General features: G+C 42.6%; 1 protein-coding gene across 4 annotated transcripts in view; it reads left to right on the top strand.

Moving 5' to 3' along the window:
* Nucleotides 1-855: 855 nt before the first annotated feature.
* Nucleotides 856-23,974, top strand: part of Ppp2r2b (protein phosphatase 2 regulatory subunit Bbeta) — a 399,374-nt gene continuing 376,255 nt past the window's right edge. The window contains exon 1 of one of the 4 annotated variants that reach the window (XM_026783466.1): nt 856-1,317. In XM_026783466.1, coding sequence (XP_026639267.1) covers nt 1,244-1,317 — 74 coding nt within the window. In that variant the 5' untranslated portion in view covers nt 856-1,243. The remainder of the gene's footprint in view (nt 1,318-23,974) is intronic. The other 3 variants (XM_026783468.1, XM_013349565.2, XM_026783467.1) reach the window with 3 other exon arrangements.

The following is a 23,974-nucleotide window of genomic DNA, read 5'->3' as shown; positions in this document are numbered from 1 at the left end:
CTTATTTTTTTAAAGTCCCACTCAGGGGAATATTTGCTTTCTTTCACTGCCTACTTAAATCATTCCCTTGTGTCTCTGAAACAGCACAAAGGACGCTTGCTCTTTCTCTTCATCATATACAATAGTGCCTTTGACAGAAGTTATAAATCCCGGCTGCAGCCCCGCGCTTGCCTGCCTTCCAGTGCCTGCTGCAGCCACGGCCACTTTATTTCATACACCAAACTAACCCAGTGCCAACTTAGGGTCCAGTGATCAGCCACATCTTTTCATAGTCTCTCCCTCTGTCTCTCTCTCTGTCTCTCTCTCTGTCTCTCTGTCTCTCTCTCTCTGAATTTTAGAATAACCATATAATTTCTGTACTAACTTACTTCCTATATTTTTCTATGCTATCAGGCTCACGAGCTGTTGAAGGGTCAGTTCCCTTGAGTTGGCCTCTTCTTTTGTGTTTGCCTTTATATTTGTCCAGGGGGCTGCTCAGGACCAAATTCACGCTTCAGTGATACGGCTGGGGTGGGGTGGGGGGAACGGTAGGATGCTACAGTGAAGCACAGACTCTGTCTGGACTAGCCCTCCATCCCTGACGACGCAACCCGGCTTTTGGCTTCACCTAAATGATAAATAGCCCTATTGTTTGAGCTTTAGAATTAAAAAAAAAGGAACTAAATCTAGATTAAGCAGAGGACAGAGATCCATTTCATTGCACTGTACTTTAATATTCCTGAGATCCGTGGCATTACGGGTGGCTCTTTTGAACAGCCATCCCCTCCAGGGCAAAACACTATGCTGTCTTTGTTTAATCTGATCTTTCAGCTAAATAGGAGATGGTCAGTTATCCTCACCACTGCCGTGTCTGGCTGCGTTGCCGTTACTGAGAGACGGACACACCGGGAAAGGTAGACGCTCCAGGCAGAACGTTGCAGCGTGTGTTTACAGGCAGGACTGACTGACTTACTCAGCAATCCTGCTCGGAGGAGCTCCAGCCAATGAAGAGGCTCTATCCCAGCTTGCTTGGGGGCTTCTGAGTTTGAGCAGCCTGCAGAAATGTAAGGCATTGCTTCCAGGCGCTGATGGCAAAATGGGACCCATCTCCAGTTATTCCTTGGGCTTCCCAGCTCTGCAGATCTGGGAGAGAACCTACATAAACATATTGGTGATGTAGCCAGCTTTCAAGGCCGAGAGAATCCTTATGGATTCGGGAGACTGGTTTTTCATTTAGAATTTTCTTTTTCCTTTGGAAGATGAAATGCTTCTCTCGTTACCTGCCTTACATCTTCAGACCTCCAAACACCATCCTCTCTTCCAGCTGCCACACGGAAGGTACAGACCAGAGAGGGAGAGTGTCTGGGTGGGTGGGACAAAGTGGGCTGGTGTCTGACTTCCCACAGGTTTTGCTGACGCTGCTTTCTGCAGCTTCGTTCCTGGGGAAGCTCGTAGCTGATATATAGATTTGCTCCGAAAATCAGCCTGCTTCCTCCAAGGAAAGAGAAGTGTTTTCTGAAGAGCAGGCTCGTGTTGCGAAGGTGATCTCAAAGCTGGCAGCCGATCTGAAGTCATTCAGAAATATTTTGTCAATTTCCCTCATTCCGTTTACCATGCAAACAAGTCGTTGGAACTAGTGCTGAGGAAAAACAGTCAGGGGATGCTGCCACACACGCTTATCCTAGCTCTGTTATGTCACTGCTTAATAACTTGGTGCATGCCCAAGAAAGCAATTAGCAAAATAGAATTAGCCTCGTCTGTGACTGGGGAGTGCTGGCTGTTAGGCTGGAGTTCAGTCTGTACTCAGGTGGCTCAGTTTGGGTACTTGCTGGAAATGTGATTTGTGGGGTTTCTAAGTGAATTCTCTGATAGGAGCATGGGCTGGGCCTTGCCCAGAATCTGTCTGGGACTACCTCGGGTTCTAGCCTGCCATGGCATGTATACAAGGGTGTGTACTTTCTCTGTGCACTTGTGCACTTGGTAAACATCTGGCAGGACCTCTTCCACTAAGCATTGCGGAGCATTTCTCCACCAAGGAGCTGTTTGTGTTTCTTCCGTGTGGGATTTGCCTGTTTCCTTTGATCTGATGTTCCCAGGAAAGTGTGGTTTCACGCAAAGCTACTAGGCTGGATAATCGTCACCTTTGGTAGTTATCCTAAAAGTGTATTAAAAGGGACACCAACAGCGAGTCCACCTCTGTCCAGCCACCATCATCTTGGATGGAGAGGGCGTGCAGCCTGTTCTGAATCACCCTTATTTCTCATCCTTGCAGGAGGAGTCTGGGATTGAGGGCTGTGGATAGCAGAGGAGAGAAGCAGACTTTGGGGATGAAGTAGATTTTCAAACACTTCCCATGGGAAAAGGGAATAGGTGCTTGGGATGACTTTAACATTGAGACTGAGGATGACATTTTCATAGACACTGATTTCTTAATATGTTATTTTTATATGTGCATGCGTCCCTTTAAACGTGTTGGTAGCTAAAGGGCAAATGACCCACTGGAAATTTGTTCTCCCTTGTGGGGGCAGGGAAGAACCTAATAAATTTCTACATGTGTGCTTATAAATACTGGGGTAGGATCAGAATCTCCAGAGCTTCCCACACGCAGAAGACCTAAAGCCATTTGGTAGGGGCCTTGATGGCTTTATATTCTAATTGGCTCCCAGATTGCCTCCCTTCTCCTCTCCTCCCAGCTTGGACTCTGACAACCCAAACACTTGATCTCAGTTGGTGTCCTGTGTATTGATCAGACTAAATACGCTGATCATAGAGACAAAGCTGCTACCACAACAAGAATGTTTTTAAGTATTTTTAAATGGATTTAATGAATTCTATCAAAATAGAAACCTCACGTCTCAAAACAAACAACTTCTGCCTCACCCCCATCAATAGACACAGAGATGGAAACCAGGAGCCTGTGTTTGAATTCCTTGTGAATCTAATAAAGACAATTAGGAAAGAAAATAGCCTCTGCCGGAATAACATCATGGACAAGGCCTTGGGACACAGTGAAAAAGACATGAGTCAGATACCCAGCCAGCTGGCCCGCTCTATTTAATTGCTCTGCACCCAATCTCTTCTTGTAATAGAGAAGTAAGAAGCCCTCATCCCATGGAGGTTGAGAATGAAATGTGACAGATAGCAGTCTTCCTAAAGCTCTGTAAATGACAGGCACTGTCTGACTTTGATTATAGTGTCCCGTGTTTCCTGGGAGGTTCACATTTTCTTTCTTCTTCCATCTCCAAGCCCAACCCACTTCCTCAAACACATGGCAGTGTCACCCAAAACTAGTTACCTTATTTAAAGTTCATATAAGGAGAAAAGCATGTCAGAATGAGTCTGAGTTTGGTTTTCTTTTCGCTAGATATGTGTTTCCTCTTAGCAACCCTGCTACTCTACACTTGACCTATTTACTTACACCTATGAATGCCATGTTTTATTTAACTGGATAAGTGAAGAAGGAATAATTTTTCTTATTAGAAAATAAATACAAAATGACTCCAATAGTTCCCTAAGAAAAGTTCTAAAACAACTTTAGGATGTAAAGTCTTTCTGGGGCTCTTGAGGGAAGAACACTATATAGTGAAGACTTGAGTTGTCTTCCTACTGTTTTCCCACAACAGGAAGATGCTGGCTTGGAACCCCACCTCTTCCAAGTGCCAGCAAGGTGATATTAGGTGTTGGCACCTCTGAACCTTGGTTTCCAGGAGACGGCTTCAAAGAAATACATTCAGAATGCCACAGAGGGGGCTTTGCTAATGGCAATAATGATGGCAAACTGGCCTTCATATACACTGAATTTGCTATATCCAATGCATTGTCCAAACACAAAATGATACTTAATACAGAAAGTACATCCAGAATATTACCTTCATAAATTAGTGCTTTTTTTTTTTGCTTTCTCTCTTTCTCTGTTATTTAACCCATCAGATGAAGACTTGTTTTCTCATATAGTAATCAGGGTGATTTGTTTAAAATATGGAGTCCTGGGGCTGATGAGATGGCACAGCAATTGGGAATTCCTGCTGCTCTTGCAAAGGACCTAGATTCGATTCTCAGTACCCACATGACAACTAACAGACATATATAGCTCCAGTTCCAGAATATCTGACCCCTCTTCTGGCCTCCACAGGTACCACACATGCAAGTGATACGCACACATACATGCAGGAAAAACACCCACGCACATAAGAAATACATACATACATACATACATACTTTTAAAGGGGAGTCGTATGGACATGGCCCTGTAGATAAAAGAAAAGCTGTTCTGTAAGCCTGAAAGCCTGAGTTCAAATACTTAGCACCCATACAAAAGGTTGGACATGGCTGTGCAGACCTGTAACCGCAACGCTAGGGATTGAAGAGGTCACTGATTAGCCCACCTACCCCAGATGGCAAGCTTCTGGTTCAGTGAGAGATCATCTCAAGGCAGTAAAGTAAAGAGTGATAGAAGAAAGGGCTTCCAATACTAGTCTGGCCTCTGCATACATGTGCATCCATGCATTCACATGCATGCATCACATTAGATATGAGAGAAAGGAGGGAGCTACTCTCCATCCCGTGCTCTCAAACATATCTCTATTTAAAATCCTGTTTGTTCTGCTACCTGTTCAACCTCTCTCTTTGTTTGTCTTAATGTATCGCCATCTTGCCTGGCCTCTGGCCACACAGTCCATCGTTGGTCCCTCAACATTCTCCCTAGGCTATTAGGATTCCACTCTGCCATACTACAGTGTTACTTCCATCTTCAACTCCAGTTCCATCCCAGAAGCCATCCCTGACCCTCCACTCATCATAGCTATTTAAGACCATGTTTCTCCACTTCAGAGGACACACCTAGTTTGCCGTGGCAAATAAATTGTGATGGAATCATTGCTATGATAAATGATGGTAGTGTGGAAGCAAGCCCATGTGTAACTGTGCGCCCTTCTGCACTGCCAGCACCAGGACAATGTCAAGTGCAGAATAGACACTGGATGGATTCATGCAGGCAAAAGGATGACACATATGTGGGTATCATGTAGATAAGTGCAAAATCATACGCATCACGTTGCAAAAAGCATCCCAATAGAAACACGTAAACACAACACAACCGTCATATAAGCACAAGTTTTCTTAGTCAATGCAGGTCGGGGATCTTCAAGCAGACTTACTTTAAGAGACCAATTTTGCTGCAATGCTAATTTTTTGATTCATGTTTGTTTATTTTTGTTTGTCTGAGAGTGCATTATGGTGCTTGAAGAATAAGCTCTCCCCTTCTGCCATGTTGGTTCTGGGCATCAAACAGGTTGTCATGCCTACCTTGTCAATGCACACTTTACCAATTAAGTCATTGAGTTGGTCCTATGGTTCTTTACCTTGATATAAAATGATGTAGTCTGAAACAGGAACAGCCAAATTATGATACGGTTGAATAGTGGTTTGAGAAGTCGCTGTAGTATCTTCTCTGTGACTGAGTTACCCCTTGATAGGAAAGGAATCATCCAGGAGAAAAAAAAATGACTTCATAATTGGAGAGAGAGCTAAATTATAGCTAAAAGAAACTATTAAAGGCAGCCTACTGGCCAAAGGGAAATAATAAGTCACAGGAATGGGTGGGCAGTGAAGTAAAAAGAGACTCGCTGCTATTTTTTGGAACCTAATTCGGGAGCAGACACTGGAAGACCTTCTTTGGTTTTTAACCAATCAGGGTATGGTTACTGTCCTAAACAAACAAGGGGGTGTGCCTTGCAAGTGCCCCCTCTGCAGCATGAATTGCTCTTGTTGCACTCCCATGCACAACCCCCACTCATCCTAGAAACTGATCTAAAAGAAGTCTTTCTGTGAAGACTTCTTCAGGACTTCAAAGATGGAGGTTGTGAGTCACACAAACCATAGTCACAGAAGAGAGAATCTCCAAGAAAGACAAGCAACCCCAAGGAAGCCTGTGGAGCCCAGCAGAGAGCCAGAGACTATGTCCGGAGTCTCTGACCTGCTCCTCACAATACCCATCCATATTGAATACCATTATCGCCGTGTTTTAAATGGCGAATTTCTCAGCCAAAACTTAGTAAAGTAACAGAGCCAAGAACCAAGCCTCAACCCTCTGACCCTAACATTAGAGCCCCTGTAGCCTTCACAACAGCCTGAACACTTTCTTCTGAGTCAGTGTGAGGACAACACTTTCTTCTGAGTGAGTGTGAGGACAGCCTCCTAGATGTTTTGAAAGGATCTACTTAACTTCATACATATCTGTGTCCTGGAGAGCTAGCAGCTGGATTTTGCTTGATTCGCCTTCATTAGATATTCATGACACCCGTCTAAAATTGAGGGCTGAATGGGAAAGTGGATGGACAGACTCACCCATATTCTGTCTATAAAGATTCTTTACCAGAAGGGTCATCTTGAAACATCTCTCAATGACATCTTCAATAAGCTTTCTGTAGGTCACTTCCCATACATACACAAATGCACATTTTTCTAACTCTTCACTGTGTCATAAATAATACTAATATAAGGATAAATAAAAGATATAGTGCTATAATTTTATTGTGTGTACGTGGATGAAAATGTGTGTGTGTGTGTGTGTGTGCGCGTGCGCGCGCGTGTCTACTTCCAACAATAATGTTGAGGTGAATAGCATTGTTGACATACCCCCCAGGGAAGCAAGGTGACATGTCTGGAGCCTCACTCTGATTGACAGCAGAAGTTAGGATTAGAATTCATGCAGTCCGTGTCAGAGTATGTATACAAAGAATGAACTCCTCGCATTTTTTTTTTTGCTGTTTTGTATTTACAGAATTCTTATTTGCCTTGTTTCTTAAATCCTTTTCTCAATCTTTCCCACATATTTAGAAGCATCCCACTCTTCAGAGTCCACATCACATGTGCCTCCCCCAACAGCTTGCTCTGCCTACTCAGTTTCTGATCAACCTCTCTCATCTTCACAAATACACACCTGCTTTTAAAACCCTTTCCAAAGCATGGTGTGTGTCTCTGTGACATGGAAATCATAACAGCTACATCAAGGGACTTTTGTTAAGATCAAATGGGACAAGATCATATTGTCATTTGCTACTACTTTATGTCTTAAGTGTATTTTTAAAATATGATGGGCAGTGGGTGAGTGGGCCGACTGAGCATCCGCTCTATGAAGATCTCATCCCCCCCCTCTTCATTCCAGCCATTTTATGCCTTCGCTCTGCTCACTTTCATCAGCACCAGGGTTTTCCCTTCCACAGAGCCTTTATGCAGTCCACACACACACAACAAGTCACCTGGCCTCACTCATCTCGTAAACCTGTATCTTCCTTCACCGATGGCCCAATCTCCCACTCCCCTTGGAAGAGTCTTTCGCATTGGCTGTCACCCTTCCTTTCTCCAGTTTCTTCTTTGTGCCATTCTGCCAAGATGGGTTTTCTCGGAGTCACAACCCTCCTTACACCTATGAATCTAGTTATCATTGCTAGTCTCCTCTGAGATATGCACAGCATCACCGTCACACGGGGCCGTAGGCTCGCTGCTTCCTTCCTAAGGAGTTTGCTGTCTTGTCTTCTAGGTTTGATCCTTCTGTCTTCTTCTCCCTCACCGTCCAGCCCTTCTTAGACTCCTAAGATGCTTTCCAGCTGCTTGCCAAACAGTTCTCCCTGGAAGCATAGTAGGAATCTCAAAACAGAATTGGTTGATTTCTGCCCTGGAGAAAACCTGTTTGCCCAGCATTCCTTTCCATCTTAAGAAATAAGAGAGAACTCCATTCTCCTAGTTAGTCCTGCCAAAAAAAAAAAAAGCTTTAGAATCATTCACAACTCCTCCTTTCCCTTATATTCATCTTCCAATTCTGTGGTAAATCCTCCTGGGCTTAGCCTCCTAAAAATACCTACAATTCAATCATGCTTTATCACAGTCATCTCGCAAAACGTTTCTTCAACAGAGAATCCTTTCCCAGCCTTTCATCTGAAGCCATGCAATCTCAATCTCTCCCGCCCCACTTCCTCCTTTATTTTGCTCTGATTTGTTTTATTTTATAGCACCTACCTTGCCTCACTTTTACATACCAATTAACTTATTCATTTCCAGCTTTCCTCCACTGTACACCTAATGTGGCAGAGGTTTCAAATCGAGTACAGTCCTTAGCTTCTAGGAAGTGTGTAACCAGCATTTGTGTGCTGCACAAAGGAACATATGAAGGAGTGTTTGCTTGAAGTTTTAGTATGATGTGGGAAGATACGTGCCCTGAAACCAGACAATCCTGAGATCTAGTCACTGCCTTGATAATGATTGACAGACTTCCAGTTATTAAACTAGTGCATTTGTTCTCTAACAATAGCAGCATACGATTATGAAAATGAAAATAAAATAGTGCTGGAAAGTACCAACCATAATGTCTGTATCCATTCAGTGGATGGAGCATCGTGTGATTTTCTTTATCCCTGTTGGACTTACCACATTGCTAGCCATATATAGTAGTTTCTGATATATTGATTTTTTGTGCATGGTCTTGCCTACAAAATTAGCTTGTAATGTGCCTGTATTAATCATACAGTTAATATATCTCAAAAATACCACCTTTGTATCTTTAGCTAGATGAAGATACAAGGCAAGGAGTGGTTGGTTAGGTAAAGCGCCCAGAAACCACCAGGCTAAAATGTAGTCTTTCAGGATTTGTGCCCAAACTGTCTGATGGTGGAGTCCAAGTTCTTATCCGCCCCACCACATTTCAGGAATTGTCCTCAACTCATGGGGAAATGAAAGATGGGAGTCTTCCTAGTTTAAGATGCAAACACACACACACACACACACAACTTTGTCCATTGCTTTTAACCCCAACTGTGCATAAGAATCACCCACGGAAAATCCATATGACTGCATCACAGTTCTTCAAGATTATAACTCCTGGACATGGAAACTCTAGACATAGATTATAGAATTTCCAAGTTAAATATTCTGTGAGTCAGAGTTTGGAATTAAATGGTGAAGGGAGAGGAAGGACTGTATACAGGCTCAATGGGAGAGTCCTGGGGGAGGGCAGTTGCTCAATCGGTTTCCCTGAAATGACAGAGTAAAATCCTGCAGCTGCAGAGACTTTGTTTGTGGTAAAGGCATTCAAAGATATCTGACAGGAGCGTGGCTGCCCTGGGAAGAACCAAGGTCATTGTTTCCTTCCTGAAAAGTCACTTAGTTACCTTCTGTTCAGTATTTGTCTGCTTCAAGGTAACTGTAAATTTTCTTCAAGCTGCACTATTTGGGTATTGACTAAAATGTCTACCAAACATAGAGAAATCCAATTCCTTGGGCTTTAAACTTTGTCACATACAAAAGAAGGGATGAAATTTATGCACATAATAAACAGTTGCTTTAGTGAATGAATGTGGCAATTCATTTCAAGTATAGGGTGTGGTACCCAAGAAAAAAATTAGCTGGTAATATTAATATTCTTCATATTTGGACAGATCTCAGGAGTCAACTCTTGGCCTATGCACTTGAATACGGCGTGGTGATGGGAAGAAGTCTGGGGCTAGCTCTCCTAGACTCAGGTCATTTCCTGACACTGCCATATCTTCAGAAGCTGTCTAATTCTGTGCTGGAGAGTTGACTCGGAGCAGAGTAAAACCTCATTGCTCTATGAGGTTTGTGTATAATGTCCCTCCAAAGCTCATGCGAAAGCTTTAGTCCTTCGCACAGTGTGCTATTAGGAAACAGCGGAACCTTTGAGAAGTAAGATCTGGTGGCAGGCTTGAGATCATTGGAGGAATGCCCTGAAGGAGGAAGTGGGACCCCAGCCCTTTCCTCCTTCTGTTCTTAGCTATGGCTGCAAAGTGAGTTAATTTTCTGGGAGCTGCTTTCAGGATGAAGGATGGGCTGTGCTGCCACAGGCTCTAGAGCAAAGGAGGGAAGAGATTCCACGATGTCCATCCTGAGACGGATGAAGCCGTGAGCCCACATAACCTTAATCCTTTATAAGCCGATTATGCCAGGCTCATCTGTTACAGTAAGGGCGGGTCACACAACAATGCTATTGTTGGGCCAAGCGATATATCCTTTGTAAAGTACAACCCCTGCTCGTGTCTTCCCACACCTGGAAGCCATAATTATTTTCAAGAGTTCATGAGAAAACCCATAAGGAACTCACAAGCTAATAGAAAACACAGAGAATGGAAACTACGTAATAAGAGCCAACTGTGTGTCCATGATGGTCATGCTGTGTCGTGGAGGTGAACAACTACAGCAATCCTACAGCATATTACCCGTACTGTACAGGTGAACACTCCAAGTGGGGACTGTACAGATGGCTTAATTAGTTGGAAATAGTAAGAATCTGCTGAGTTCTGGTTTGGACTTAAACTTATCTGTCCTTTACATGTCTGTTTATCTACCTTTAGAATGGAAGAAACAGTGCTCCCTTTTCATGTTTATTGTAAAGACCTGTGATGCTGAGCAGACACCTAAGTGCCTCTGTTTTCTCTGAGAGCTTCTCTGTCCAGGTCTTTCCAGCGACACTGCCAAGTTAGTCTGATTGCGCAGCCAGAGTCCCTCCCAGTCCACCATGTCCTCACACAAAGGGATCTGCTTTCACTTTTGATTCTCCCAAATACTTCCCCATTGGCTGGCATTCGTATGTACCCAACACTAGTCAGTGCTGTTTTGATTTGTGTTCCTGGATCCATATTTTCTTCCTGATATCTGTGCCCTTAGGCCTTTCCTTCGTTGGGACCCAATTTTAGAACTGTAATAGGAAAATCACAGACAGTGAAATCATTGTCGTTGTTAGGGAGCCTGGTCCATTAGTTTTCTGAGTCATCATTTCTTCACAGGCAGAGTGGACTGGGAGGAAAGATGGGCTGAGATGGCCAAGGTCTTTATCTTCACAAGTGTCTCAAAAGGCAGTGAGCAACAAGAGCAATTGGGAGGCAGATCTAGATATAGCCTCAAAGATGTGCTTTAGGGAAGCCTGCTGGAGAACCTGCTGGTGATTCATGGGATGCCACTGTTCTGGAGATGGCAGTAGCAAATGGGATTGGTGAGCATCCTTGTCAGTGGAGTCACTTGTATACTCTTCCATTCATTCCAAAACGACAGATACAGGAGTAAAGAGCATCTCCATCATGTGTCAGATGCCAGATAGGTGATTGTTCATCAATACCAAAAATAGATGTATTTCCTGCCATTGTAGGAGGCAAATAAAATAATTGTACCCCGTGATAACACTGCCATGGTGAGTGTTGGCATCAGGGCAAGGTCTGATAAGGCTCTATTCATTATGCAGAGGAAAATGGGGATGACCCGAGGAAGGGTCACTGCACTGAGTTCTGAAGAATGGATAGAACATAGTGAGGTAGAGTGAGGGGGAATTTTGCAGGTCAAGGAGAGCATGTCTGAGGTCCAGTCAATAGAGAGCTAAGGCAAATCAAGAGGAAAGAAGGGCTTGTTCATGGCTTAGTGACAGAGACAGTGCTTAGCATGCCTAATGCAGGGTTATGTTCTTGGCACTGAGGAAAGGGTTACAAAAATAAAAACAGTGAAGAAAGGCTAGTTGACTGCATAAAGAGACCAAGAGGGGAAGGTTAAGGCTTTAGAGGCACATAATTTCATGTGTCTGTGACTGTGAGTTATAGAGTTTCGTCTCAAACCAAAGAGAAACTGAAAATTATAACGGCATAAATTTTAGAAAACAATTGTTAGATTGGGTAAAGTTTTGAAAAATTCCGTAACTTCTCTGAAAAGACTAGGGAGAAAAGAATATATAACACGCTTCATAGAGTGGGACACACTAAAGCAGATATGTGATCTCTAAAAGCGTCCCTTCTGTTTCCTTAAAGTAAGTAGACATGTAGTTGTCTCATTGTGTGCTCCGAATTCCTGAATTTTGTTTGTCAAAGTCTCAATAATATGGGAACCTGTCCCTTGTCCTGACATCCAGAAAGATTTCTATTCTGGTGAGTGACAGCAAAAGCAGTACGCTATGCTCCTTTTGACAGTCAGGAAATATTCCAGCATGGGATGGGGGCTTCTCTTCCAGACTCTGCATTTGAAAGCATGATATTTAGAAGTCAAGAAAGGCTGTCTTAGGGCAGAGTCTCTAAGAATGCTTTCAGATCTTGTTGATCCAGCAAGCTGGAGCTGCTGTATCAAAGCCCTCAGAGAGTAGAGCACATATACTCAGCTGTGTATTCATATGTAAGCAACACAGTGGGTTGTCAGAAGAGACAGGACAAAGCCGGCCCTGGAAGGAAGGCTAGGAAATGTCTATCTTAGTGACTACTCTCTCTTTTCATGGTCCTATGAAACAGACTGAATTGAAACAGGGGTTTCAAATTCCTTCAAGTAGCCTCCAGTGGCCACCCCATCAGTCATGGCCATTGTGCTGGCTAGTCTTCTATCAAACTGACACGAGCTAGAGCTACCTGGAAGGAGGGAGCCTCGACTGAGAAAATGCCTTTACATAAGATCCAGCTGTAAGGCATTTTATTAATTAGTGACTGATCAGGGAGGGCCCAGTCCATTATAGGTGGTGCCATCCTTGGGTAGGTGGTCCTGGGTTCTATAAGAAAGCAGGTTGAGTAAGCTGTGAGGAGCAAACCAGTAAGCAGCACCCCTCCGTGGCCTCTGCATCAGCTCCTGCCTCCAGGTTCCTGCCCGGTTTGATTCCTGTTCCTTCATCCTCTAGTGATGGACTACAATGTGGAAGTGTAAGCCAAATAAAGCCTTTCCTCCTCAACTTGCACTTGGGGCATGGTGTTTTTATTGCAGCAATAGTAACCCTAAGACACGTTCGGGGACCTCCTCTCTCTGTGTCTAGTAAAGATGGGGGGAACATCAGAATTGGGATCAGGGTTGTAACAGTGGGAAAAGGAAGCTGAGGTGTGACTTTCACAGACAGGCATGCTGTTCCCCAAGTCAGTAAGACAGCATTGCTGAGGACCCGCTAAGAGAAGAGCCTTTGGATTGAAGCCAGAAGTCAACGGGCAGAGGTCATCTCCTCCTCAGCCTGGGCACAGAGCAGTTTCCGGTGGCATTGCTATGTCCTTGTGACCCCATTTACTCCAGGAAATTCTCATCACAGAACCTGAACTAGAAGGGGGTCCAGAGTCCTGTCTACCCCGCCCCTACCCCCTACTCCCTATCCCCCACCCCCACCCCCCAGCATTTCACAAAGCCATCAGCACAGCTGCCCTGTAAACCGCTGTGATCAGCACATGCACCCCCCTGCACCGTGGTTTGTTCTTCCAGTCCTGTCACCACCATCCAGTGATGCTTGGATACCAGGAGAAGCTCTGCAGGACAGGAAAGTTCCCAAGGATGCAACACTGTAAAGGTACCTCATTAGGCCCTGCTGGCACGCATCTTGTAAGCCCTGGGGAGAGGATCAGGTTCAGCTTCCAGCTACGTTCAAATAGCTGAGCCAAGTTTAGGCAAGAGCCTGATTACTTTACAGTTCTGTAAAGGAGGCACATCTTTCTTTGAAATTGGCCCCGTTCACACGCACAGAATAAGCTGGAAACTTAATAAACTTTCCAGAAGTCTCTTCTAAGTGCTTCCTTCCTCGTATGGGGCCCTTAACAATTCAATTCCAGGTTGTGTATCTCGTACTCCTCACCTTACAGTGGAGCCCTTGAACGCACTAGTTCTTGGGCCTGGCTGAAAAGAGTTCAGCCTGGGGATTTGGTATAGCCCGATCTTATCAGAACTGGTGCCCAATCTCCAGCGTGATACCATGCCAGCCTGCATTTTTCCCAGTCTAACTGAGCTTGCTGAACCCGTTCCCGACAGCCTCCTCTAGATCTGCTTTATTTGTGCTCGTTCCTGCTCTTCTATTTGGAAATTGTGCTTTTGGCTCCTATTCAGCGAAACCCGCGCTGAACTGATACATGAGAATGATCCTGTAGGTGAACATGGGGGCCAAGGCCTTGCTTACAATTCTCTATTGGACGTTTTTGGATACAGTACTATCTGGTTATTGCACTGACCTCAGTGAATTTCGTGAATGTCAGAGGCTCTGGTGATCCGCAACGTTCTATTAAAGAACCACTTGCCTCGTGTGACATCAATTTACAGGATGAGAAAAGTTGACTTCTATTCTAAACAATTTTTTTTTTCTTCTTAAAGCTGGGCTCCCAGGACTTGTAGCTTAACAAGGCAAACAAATGAACGAAGGGGTGGAAAATCATCTGAAACAGTGCTTGAGGCTCAGCAGGGACTCTGTGCACTTTCCCCAGCCTTGTCCCTCACGATTCTCAGAATGGACTGCCAGCCCATTTCTTGCTTCACTTCCAAACTATCTCCCCAGAATGCCTCTGGACACTGGTTATGTGCCCAAGGCAAGTGAGTTTTTCATGCTGTGTATCCTGTTAGGGGGAGACAGGGAAGTGTTAGGTACAAGTGACAGTGAGAGCTGAATGTGAAGAAGTCATGGGGTCAGAGAGATGGCTCTATAGGTAAAGCTCTCCTTACTTAAATGATGTGGGAGTGTCATATATCAATCTGTTGATTTCACTGGTTAAGCAATAAAAAGAAACTGCTTGGCCTCATAGCTTAAAACATAGGTGGGAGGAGTAAACAGAACAGAACGCTGGGAGGAAGAGGAAGTGAGCTCAGAGACTCAACAGCTCTCCTCTCGGAGGCAGACGCCTCAGAGAGATACCATGCTCCCTGCTCCCCGGAAGATGCACGCGATGAAGCTCCAACCCAGGATGGACATAGGCTAGAATCTTCCCAGTAAGACCGGTGCTCACTAAGACTGGTGCTCACAGATTATTAGAGATGGGTTGATTGGGATATCAGAATTAGCCAGTAAGGGCTAGAGCTAAAGGGCCAAGCAGTGTTTAAATGAATACAATTTGTATGTTGTTATTTCGGGGCATAAGCTAGCAGGCGGCCCGGGGTGCTGGGGATGCAGCCCCACCGCTCCTATTACAACACTTAAACATGGGGATCTGGTCAATCCCAGAATCCACAGAAGATGAGGCGCATGGTGGTGCCCTCCTGCAGTTCTAGCACTGGGAGAGGAGAGACAGGAGCATCTTTGGAGCTCACTGCCAAGCTGGCCTAACTGAATCCCAAAGTCCCAGGTGGATGGTTCCAGAGGAATGACACCCAAGAGTGACCCTGAACCTCCACGTGCATGTGAACCCACATATGTAGGTGTATCTTCACACGCATTAACACACCCAAAATAAAAGGGAAAGAGAAAGAAGATAAATAAAAAAGATTCGGGTAAAATTCAAATGGTGAATTTATATGGACCTAAGTATAGCTACAACCTGTAAATAGCAGCCATAATTGTCTTAGTTTTCTATTTCTATGATAAAAAAAAAACACCATAACCAAGGCAACTTAGGAAAGAAAGAGTTTAATTTGGCTTATTTTTCAAAGGATTAGAGTCCATGATGACAGAGCAAAAGCTTGGCAGAGGAAAAGCTGAGAACTCACATCTCACACAGAGCCCCAAGCAGGAGGCAGAAAGAGTGCCCTGGGGATGGAAGGAGACTTTCCAAACTGCAGGCCCACCCCCAGTCACACACCTTTTCCACAGTCTGCAATTCTTCCCCGACCGACTGCTAGCAGCTGAAGACTTAAGTATTCAGATACATGAGTCTGTGGGTGCCATTCTCATTAAACCACCACAACAATGGTCCCTTTGAAGACCCTTTTAGCACAACGGCTCACTAGAGGTAGCTATTAACAAGGGCTTATGCTTATTGGGCCTCAGCTCTCTCTTGTCCTATTTGATGGCACCATTCATGGCAGCTTGGTGGGCCTATGCTCTAGAGACATGAAGGTCTCTGGGGTCTGCAGGCTCCAACCCTAAAGATGATGTTCATTATTTCAATATTTTCTTCAGTTTTTTTCTTTTTATTATACTGAGTTCCATATTCAGTTTTCCTGCAAATATACAGTAACTTTGAGCATACCCCCACCTCCCTACCACTCCCTCCTTTCTAGCCCTTCCCGTTAGTTGTTCCTTGAAAGGTTTTGATTCTACTTTAATGTCATATATACAAACCTAATTTTATGTGTCTATATAAAAAAAAACCTCAGAACTATAAATGAGATAAAGAATGCAGTATTTATTTTTCTGATTTAATTTGCCTAATATGATTATTTCCAGTGGCATCTAGTCTTCTAATGACATAACCTTGTTCTCATTTATGGCTGAAAGAATAACACTGTGTGTTTAAACAAGTTTTCTTTTTCCATCCCACTGTTTATGGCCACCTGGATCGTTCCATGACTTAGTCATTGAGAACAGTGCTGCATTAAACATTCATATCCAAGTATCTCCATGATGTGTTCACTTGGAGTTCTTTTGGGTAGGTTCCCAGGAGTGATTATGAAGGAGTTCTTGAAGAACCTCTATACTAATACTCATAGTGTTCAGACTAGTTTATATCCCCATTCACAACACATAAGATTTCCTTTTGCCCGTGTTTGTTTTATTTCTTCAATGGATAGAATCCATCCTGATTAGTTGCCTTTCTTTCTCTCTCCGATCTCCCTACTGCCCTTGTCAGCCTGCCTTCCTCCTTGGAAATCTCTTCTCCACATTCATAGATTTTTGTTTTGCTTTATATTCTGACTCATCTATCTTTTTGCCAAAGCCATATCCAAGACAATGGGTTTGGAACTCTTCACTGTAGCCTGGTGTGCTCACCAATAGTTTCACATCTGAAGACAATGACTTCTCTTCTCTTGGACTCTTTCAGAAGCCAAGAGAGCATCACTCAGTGTAGATGACAGCTGCCAGAACAGTCCCCACTCAGGCCCAGTGCCAGTAACCACATCTGCCGTGAGTTCATGATTCCAGTGGTTGTACAGTTGTGCTGTACCTAGAAGAGCTCTTCTCAGCCTTTGTCCCTGTCTTTAGGCTCTTACATTCTTTCTGCACCCTCTTCTGCAGTGTTCCATGAGCCTTAAAGGAAGTACTATAAATATCTTCTTAAAGCCTAAGCCTCAAGTTCACTTAGTCTTAGCATCTTGGGCAGCCCTAAGTCTGCATTCATTGTAGTTCACATTGAAGAGACATGTCTCTGATTAAAGTTAAGAGTAACATGTGTCTGTGGGTATAAACAGATATTCATGAGCAACTTGGAAACTCCTTCCATATAGCTAAGCAACAATAGTGTATCCCCCTCAGGGTCTATGACCTCCTCCCCAAGCATGAGTATTTGATGGGGTTTACGGTATCAGACATGGATTCCCTCCTGTGGAACATCCCTCAAATCTAATCAGAAAGTGGTTGGTTACCCCCATAGTAGTCATCCACCATGTGCCCACACTTTCTTTTCTTACTGTCAAATGTTTTGGAAGCTCCTGTGATGTGCCAAGACGATGTGAAGGTTGAGAAATTTCAAAGAGCAAGCAGCCATTGTGGCTGAACTCATTTTGCATCTACACAGGAAACAGACAAACACAGGGAGTATCAATGACCAGAAATGTTTAGCTCAGGATGAGGGCAGGGAAAAGCATGGAAATAGAATAGGGAGGGGAGTGTGACTAAGGGAGGGTGAGCAATGGGAAGAGAGAAGACATGGGAGCCGTCTGTGGAAAGATTTGTCTGAGCTGAAACTTGCCCAAGGATAAAGAACCAGCCACATGAAAAACTTAGAGAAGACCATTCCAGGCAGACAGACCTGCAAGCGCAAAGTCCCAGAGACTGGGGTAATTTGATGTATTCAAGAAATAAAAGATTTGTGTGGGACACCCTATCCTTGGGTTGGAGAGTTTGAAGGATTTTTGCTTGGTTTTGGTTTTTGTTTGCTTGTTGTTGTTGTTGTTGTTGTTTGGTTGGTTTCAATTTTTGGTTTTTCGAAACTGGGTTTAGCCTGTGTAGCCCTGGCTGGCCTGGAACTCACTCTGTAGACCAGATAACTCAGATATCTGCCTGCCTCTGCCTCCCAAATGCTAGGATTAAAGGAGTGTGCCACCACCTGGCTTGTAGGGTTACTTTTTAAAATAGAAAATCCTTAAAAAATTAAGCCCTTATATTTTATTTCACATTTGAAAGAAGCAGTGTGTCTTAGCGGTATAAAACTTGAGGTTTTGATCTAGCAACCTCACTTGAGGATTTGATCTAGCAACTGCTGAGTTAATGCCATAAAGAAGGAGTTTTGCTTTAGCTGTTTGCATTCTCTTCTGGGTTTTGCATCGCTAGCTGAGTGAATTTAGGCTACTTCCTGAATCTTTCTGTACCCCATATGACATAAAGATAGAAGAATATTTCAAATGAGTAGGGATTTGTATGATAAGTTGATATAATAAACTAAAGTGCCCAACTCATGCTACCGTCTCTGATAGCCTGACTCTTTCCTCTAGAATTTCACTTTCCTCAACCTCTGGTTCTACATTGCTAAAACAGGCAAGCAAACAGCAGAACATAATTTCCCCAGTGCTTCAGGATTTCAGTATTTTTCTTGCAAAGTTTGATGTGATAGAAGCAAACCTTCTGAAACCCTCATTAAATTGCTTCTAGGATCTAGACAGTGTTTTCCCCAGGAAAGATTGATGGTTGGGTCCACACTATCTAGCGCTCATCTTTCATGTTATTTCTACTTTGCTTGTTCTTCTATAATATATTCCTCTGTCAGTCGTGTTATACTGTCATTTGTTTTCTTGTTTAACCTAAATGATACAAAACCAATGCGAATAACGGCATGCCTTATTCCATGAGTTATTCCCAATTCATTCTCCGTTTTTAAACCCTTACTGGTTTAATGATGACTCTACACACCCTTAAAAATACACGTGGGGTGGGTTTGCTAATAGATCAGTGTTGGCTAGTTCTTTTGTCAGCTTGCCACATGTTAGAGTTGTTTGCAAGGAGAAAAGTTGAATTAAGAAAATTCCTCCAAAAGAAGGGCATGTAGGCAAGCCCGTGGGGCATTTTCTTAGGTGATAGTTGTTATGGGGACCTGCCCATTGTAAGTGTGGCACCTCTTTGTAGGTGCTTTCCAACTGAGAAAGCCAGGAGAAGCAAGCCAATAAGCTGTGTTCCTCCATGGTGTCTGCATCCCCTACTGCCCTGGATAATGGATACAAGCTGTAAGATACAATCAACCCTTTCCTCCCCAAGTTGTTTTCGCCATGGAGTTTTATTAGAGCAATAGGAACATAGCTAAGACCTAGTCAAAGAACCTTGGGTCTAAAAATATCCCACAGCAAATCTGAGTTGCCAGCATCTCAGTGACCCAGGAAAGCAATGATTCCAGACATAATCTGATCCAATAAAACCAAAACATTTATTATTCCCTCATTCACCCCTAACTAGTTATTAAGTCTTGATTCTGTTCCAGACAGCAGACCAGATGCTGGCTCATAATGGCAAATGAAATAGATGCTCGCCCTTGAGAAACTAAAGTCTTTTCAACAATCACTCATAACTCTTATGAAAAGTATCTCACCAGTGTGAGATACTTCAGGAATATCATTCTTTCACTGAATCCAAAGACTAGAACCTAGAGAATAAAATAAAACTTGGCACTATGCCTAGGAGTGGGCAGGCAGAAAATATTGTTCCCAGCATGACTCACTCACTCTCTCTCACACCACTCTGAAGGTGCTGGGTGCTCTAAGTACCATTCCACAAAGAGCAGATGGCATCTACATACACTTTCCCTCAGTCCACAATGGCTCCTCTGTCACCCAGCACATGCATGTGGCAATGTGTACGCACGCGCACACATACACACACACACACACACAAACACACACATACATACACACACACACACACACACCACACCACTACCACTGTACAACCCTCATCTCCAAAAACCCATCTCAGCAAATTGAAAATAAAATCCCAAGTGATGCAGGATCACAAAGTAAATGGGACTAAGAATTTTCCAGTCCCCAAGTCACTTTGCAGTACAGAGCATCACAACTCCAATTGGCAACTTTCAAGCTGGTATTTTTCTGTTTGGTTGTTTGGTTAGGTTCAGTTTTTTTTTTTTTTTTTTGTTTTTGCCTTGTGGTTAGGAAAGAAACCTATTTGTGTTGCTAACAGACCACAAATTCTTGATTTTGTTGCCTCAGTTTCCCCAGAATTTAGGAGTACAGGCGCTCACCACCATTCCCATCCTGAAACTTCTCTAATAAACATAAACAAAAGAAATGGTTGCACTGTGAAGTTTCAGAGTGTTAGGGGGCAGAGAACTCTCATAAATATTTATTATTTATGAATGTGTACATACATCTGTCTATACATATATACATGTTTATAGCTCAACACACACTCAGAGTTCCCAGGAACTATGGGAACTTCCCTGTAAGCCAACATGGGTGAGCGCCCAAGAAAGACTGTCTAGGTGTATTTGTAGCTACAACAGGCTATCTTAGACAGTTACTTAGTTTATTGAATTGGTGTAGACTCAAATAAGCTAATTCATAATGTTGCTCACAAAGTTACTCCATCATACAGCAGTTGGTCAATTAATGTTTTTTAAATTTTTTTAAGATGTTAACCCTCCATTCATTTGCAAAGTAAACTATCACTAAAATGATTTTAGAAACCATTCTTAATGCTATGATTGCATCTAATCAGTTTTAAAGAAAGAGTTTATCTTCCAGATGTATAAAAACTACACTTCACTGTCTAAGACATTAATGTAGAAAATTTTGAAAAATCAAGAAAATGCCTTGGGTACTAGGAACCATTATTAAAATACCATGTAAAGTGGTTCAACAGATTTGTATCTTTATGGTACTAAATGACAAACTAAAAATTTAAAGTTTATTCAATTATCTAGATACCTACACCGCCTTTCCCCTTTATTTTCATCAAAATAGCTAATGTTGTGTGCAACACAGACTTTTAGTCTACATGGTCTTTTGTTTTCCTAGCTTTTTCTCCTCCTTCAAGCTATAAATATCTTAGAAACTTTCCACTTACATGTAATCTTGTTTCCTATGGCCATGCTATAACCTAGGGTTGATTGGTAAACAAAGCCAGCCTTTCTGATTTTCCTTATTGCCAAGCTTTGGGAAACTACTACTATTCAAACAGAAGAAGGGAAAGTGACCTGATTTTACTCATTGCTTCATACTTCCAAGAATGATGTTGGCCAAATTCTTTCAGGATTTGCTGCCAATATTTTATGAGGTATCTTACTAAAAAGTTGGTACTCACTGCACCCCCCACTCCTTATCTCTAGGACCATAAGGAATTACTAGGAGGTTTGTTCAACAACACTTAAAATCAAGCCAACATCTTCCTTATCATAGGTGGCTGATGTTTGTAGTTTACTTGAGATAGTCAAATGAAATGTCAGTTATCTTTGTGATCTTTGGAATGAGATAGAAACACTCTATACCTCAAGTACCTTGTATATACAATATAGGCAATAACAGGACCTCATTGAGAGAGATGACCTAATAAATAAATTAGATAATAAAGTACATTGTTTGGCTCCAATCAGAGATCAAAATAGGTTAAATTATTGTTGCTCTAACAAATTCAGAATAGTTCTATAAGAAAATGAAATGGAGACAAAGAAAATATGGACTTTAAACTTTATTTATTCTATTACTTTTAGATAAAAAAACAAATTATGACTCAGTCCAACAAGACGATAGACTAGATTCTTTTTTTTAATTTCCATCTATTTCTAGAAGATGGTGATTAACACAGAGACCCACAACTGGCCAAGACACAGAAAACAAGAGACTGCAGAATGCTCAGCCCTAAATAGATCATGTGTAGCCCTCTCCCTCCTGCCAAGGTTCATGGATCATTTCAGAATAGCAGAGGAGTGGGTGAGAAAAGAGAATAAGAGCCAGAAGGGGTAATCAAATATAAGGGAACAGTGTCTCTGGACACAGCAAGGTACATATAAACCAACAGCAGTTGTGACAGCACAACACAAGAGTTGTGCAAGCCCAAACCAGACAAACTCCTGCATGAAGAGAGGAATTGAGCCCAAATCCCAGCCTAGGCCACGCATGACACTATTGGCAACCTTTAGCTGCAGGAGAGAGCCAGTTTCTCCAAGAGTGTACCCTCCCATGAAGTCAACTAAATTTCAGTAGAAGGTCACACATCCAAGAATATATGGGCAGCTTCAAATGGTCTTGATAGTTTTTCTTTAAGGACACAAAGTTAATGAAATGGGGAAGGAAAGAGTTGAGGGAAGGTGTGAATATGATCAAAACACATTATACAAACTTCTCAAAGACCTAATACAAAATGTTAAACATGGGGGAAGCTTGAGAACAGCTCTGTGGTTGTGCTCTTGTGTGTTGTATGTCTATATGTTGTTCTTTTTAGTGTTTTTATTGAGTTATACATTTTTCTCTGCTCCCCTCCCTTCCTCCCCTCTTCTCTTCTACCCTCTCTTGTGACCCCCACGCTCCCAGTTTACTCAGATCTTGTCTTTTTCTCCTTCCTGTGTAGATCTTTATATGTCTCTCTTATGGTCCTCTTTGCTCTCTAGGTTCTCTGGGGTTGTGGACTGTAGGCTGGTTATCTTTTGCTTTATGTCTAATATCAACTTAAGAATGAGTACTATTGTACTTGTCTTTCTGGGTCTGGGTTACCTCACTCAATGTGGTTTTTTTTTCTAGATCCATCCATTTGCCTGCAAATTTTAAGATGTCATTATTTTTTTACAGTGGCATAGTACTCCATTGTGTAAATGTATCACATTTTTTTATCCATTCTCCAGTTGAGGGGCATCTAGGTTGTTCCCAGATTCTGACTATTATGAATAATGTTGCTATGAACATAGTTGAACGCATGTCCTTGTGGTATGATTGAGTATCCTTTGGGTATAAACCCAAAAGTGGTATTACCGGGTCTTCAGGTAGATTGCTTTCTAATTGTCTGAGAAACCACCATACTGATATCCAAATTGGCTGTACAAGTTTGCACTCTCACCAGCAATGCAGAAGTGTTCCCTTTACCCCACATCCTCTCCAGCATAAGTTGTCATCAGTGCTTTTGATCTTGGCCATTCTGACAGGTGTAAGATGGAATCTCAGAGTTGTTTTGATTGACATTTCTTTGATGATTAAGGATATTGAGTATTTCCTTAAGTATCTTTCAGCCATTTTATATTCATCTGTTGAGAGTTCACTGTTTAGGTCTGTTCGCTGTCTAAAATTTTTTTATTGGATTATTTGTTCTTTTGTTGTCAAGTTTCTTGAGTTCTTCCTGTATTTTAGAGATCAGTCCTCTTTCTGACGTGGGGTTGGTGAAGATATTTTCCCATTCTATAGTGTGCTTTTTAGTCCTGATGACCATATCCTTTGCTTTACAGAAGCTTTTCAGTTTCAGGAGGTCCCATTTATTAATTGTTTCTCTCAGTGTCTGTGCTACTGGGGTTATATTTCAGAAGTGGTTTCCTGTGCCAATGTGTTCAAGTGTACTTCCCACTTCATCTTCTATGAGGTTAATTGTGGTGGGTTTTTTGCTTAGGTTTTTTTTATTCATTTGGACTTGAGTTTTGGGCATGGCAATAGATATAGATTGATTTGTATTCTTCTACATGTTGATATCCATCTCCCAACAAGTATTTGATGGCTCACATCCAGTTATTCCAGTTCCAGACAACCATATTCCTTCTTCTGAACTCTTTGTACACTAGGAACTCACACAGTTTATATGTATACACACATTCAGGCACATATATACACAGGCAGACACATAAAATAAATCTAAAGATATTAAGATAATAGTATTAAAAACAGTAAGCTTACAATGTAACTATAAAAGATAGCAGTGCAGTGTAGGTGGAGCCTAGTGAGAAGAAGAATGAAGCCAGAGTCATAACAGAGGCAGCTGCCAAACCCTGCACAGACATACAGGCCAGGGTAGGTGCCTGGTTTTTATTCTAACATGATGAATAACCTTTGGTGATCAAGGCAGCTGAAGGACAAGATGTGTTTTTATTTGACAAGATAAAGTTACTGTGCGAAAAATAATTATAGGGAAATAAGAGTTAGGAGTAAGGACTGTTAAGAGGCTTGGATGTTTCATTGTCAAGAGAGGATGCAAGTTGGGATTAGGGTCGTAGAGGATGGA

Source organism: Microtus ochrogaster, chromosome 18 (assembly GCF_000317375.1).
Source record: "Microtus ochrogaster isolate Prairie Vole_2 chromosome 18, MicOch1.0, whole genome shotgun sequence".
Lineage (NCBI taxonomy): Eukaryota > Metazoa > Chordata > Mammalia > Rodentia > Cricetidae > Microtus > Microtus ochrogaster.
This window is presented reverse-complemented; position numbering and strand designations above follow the sequence as displayed.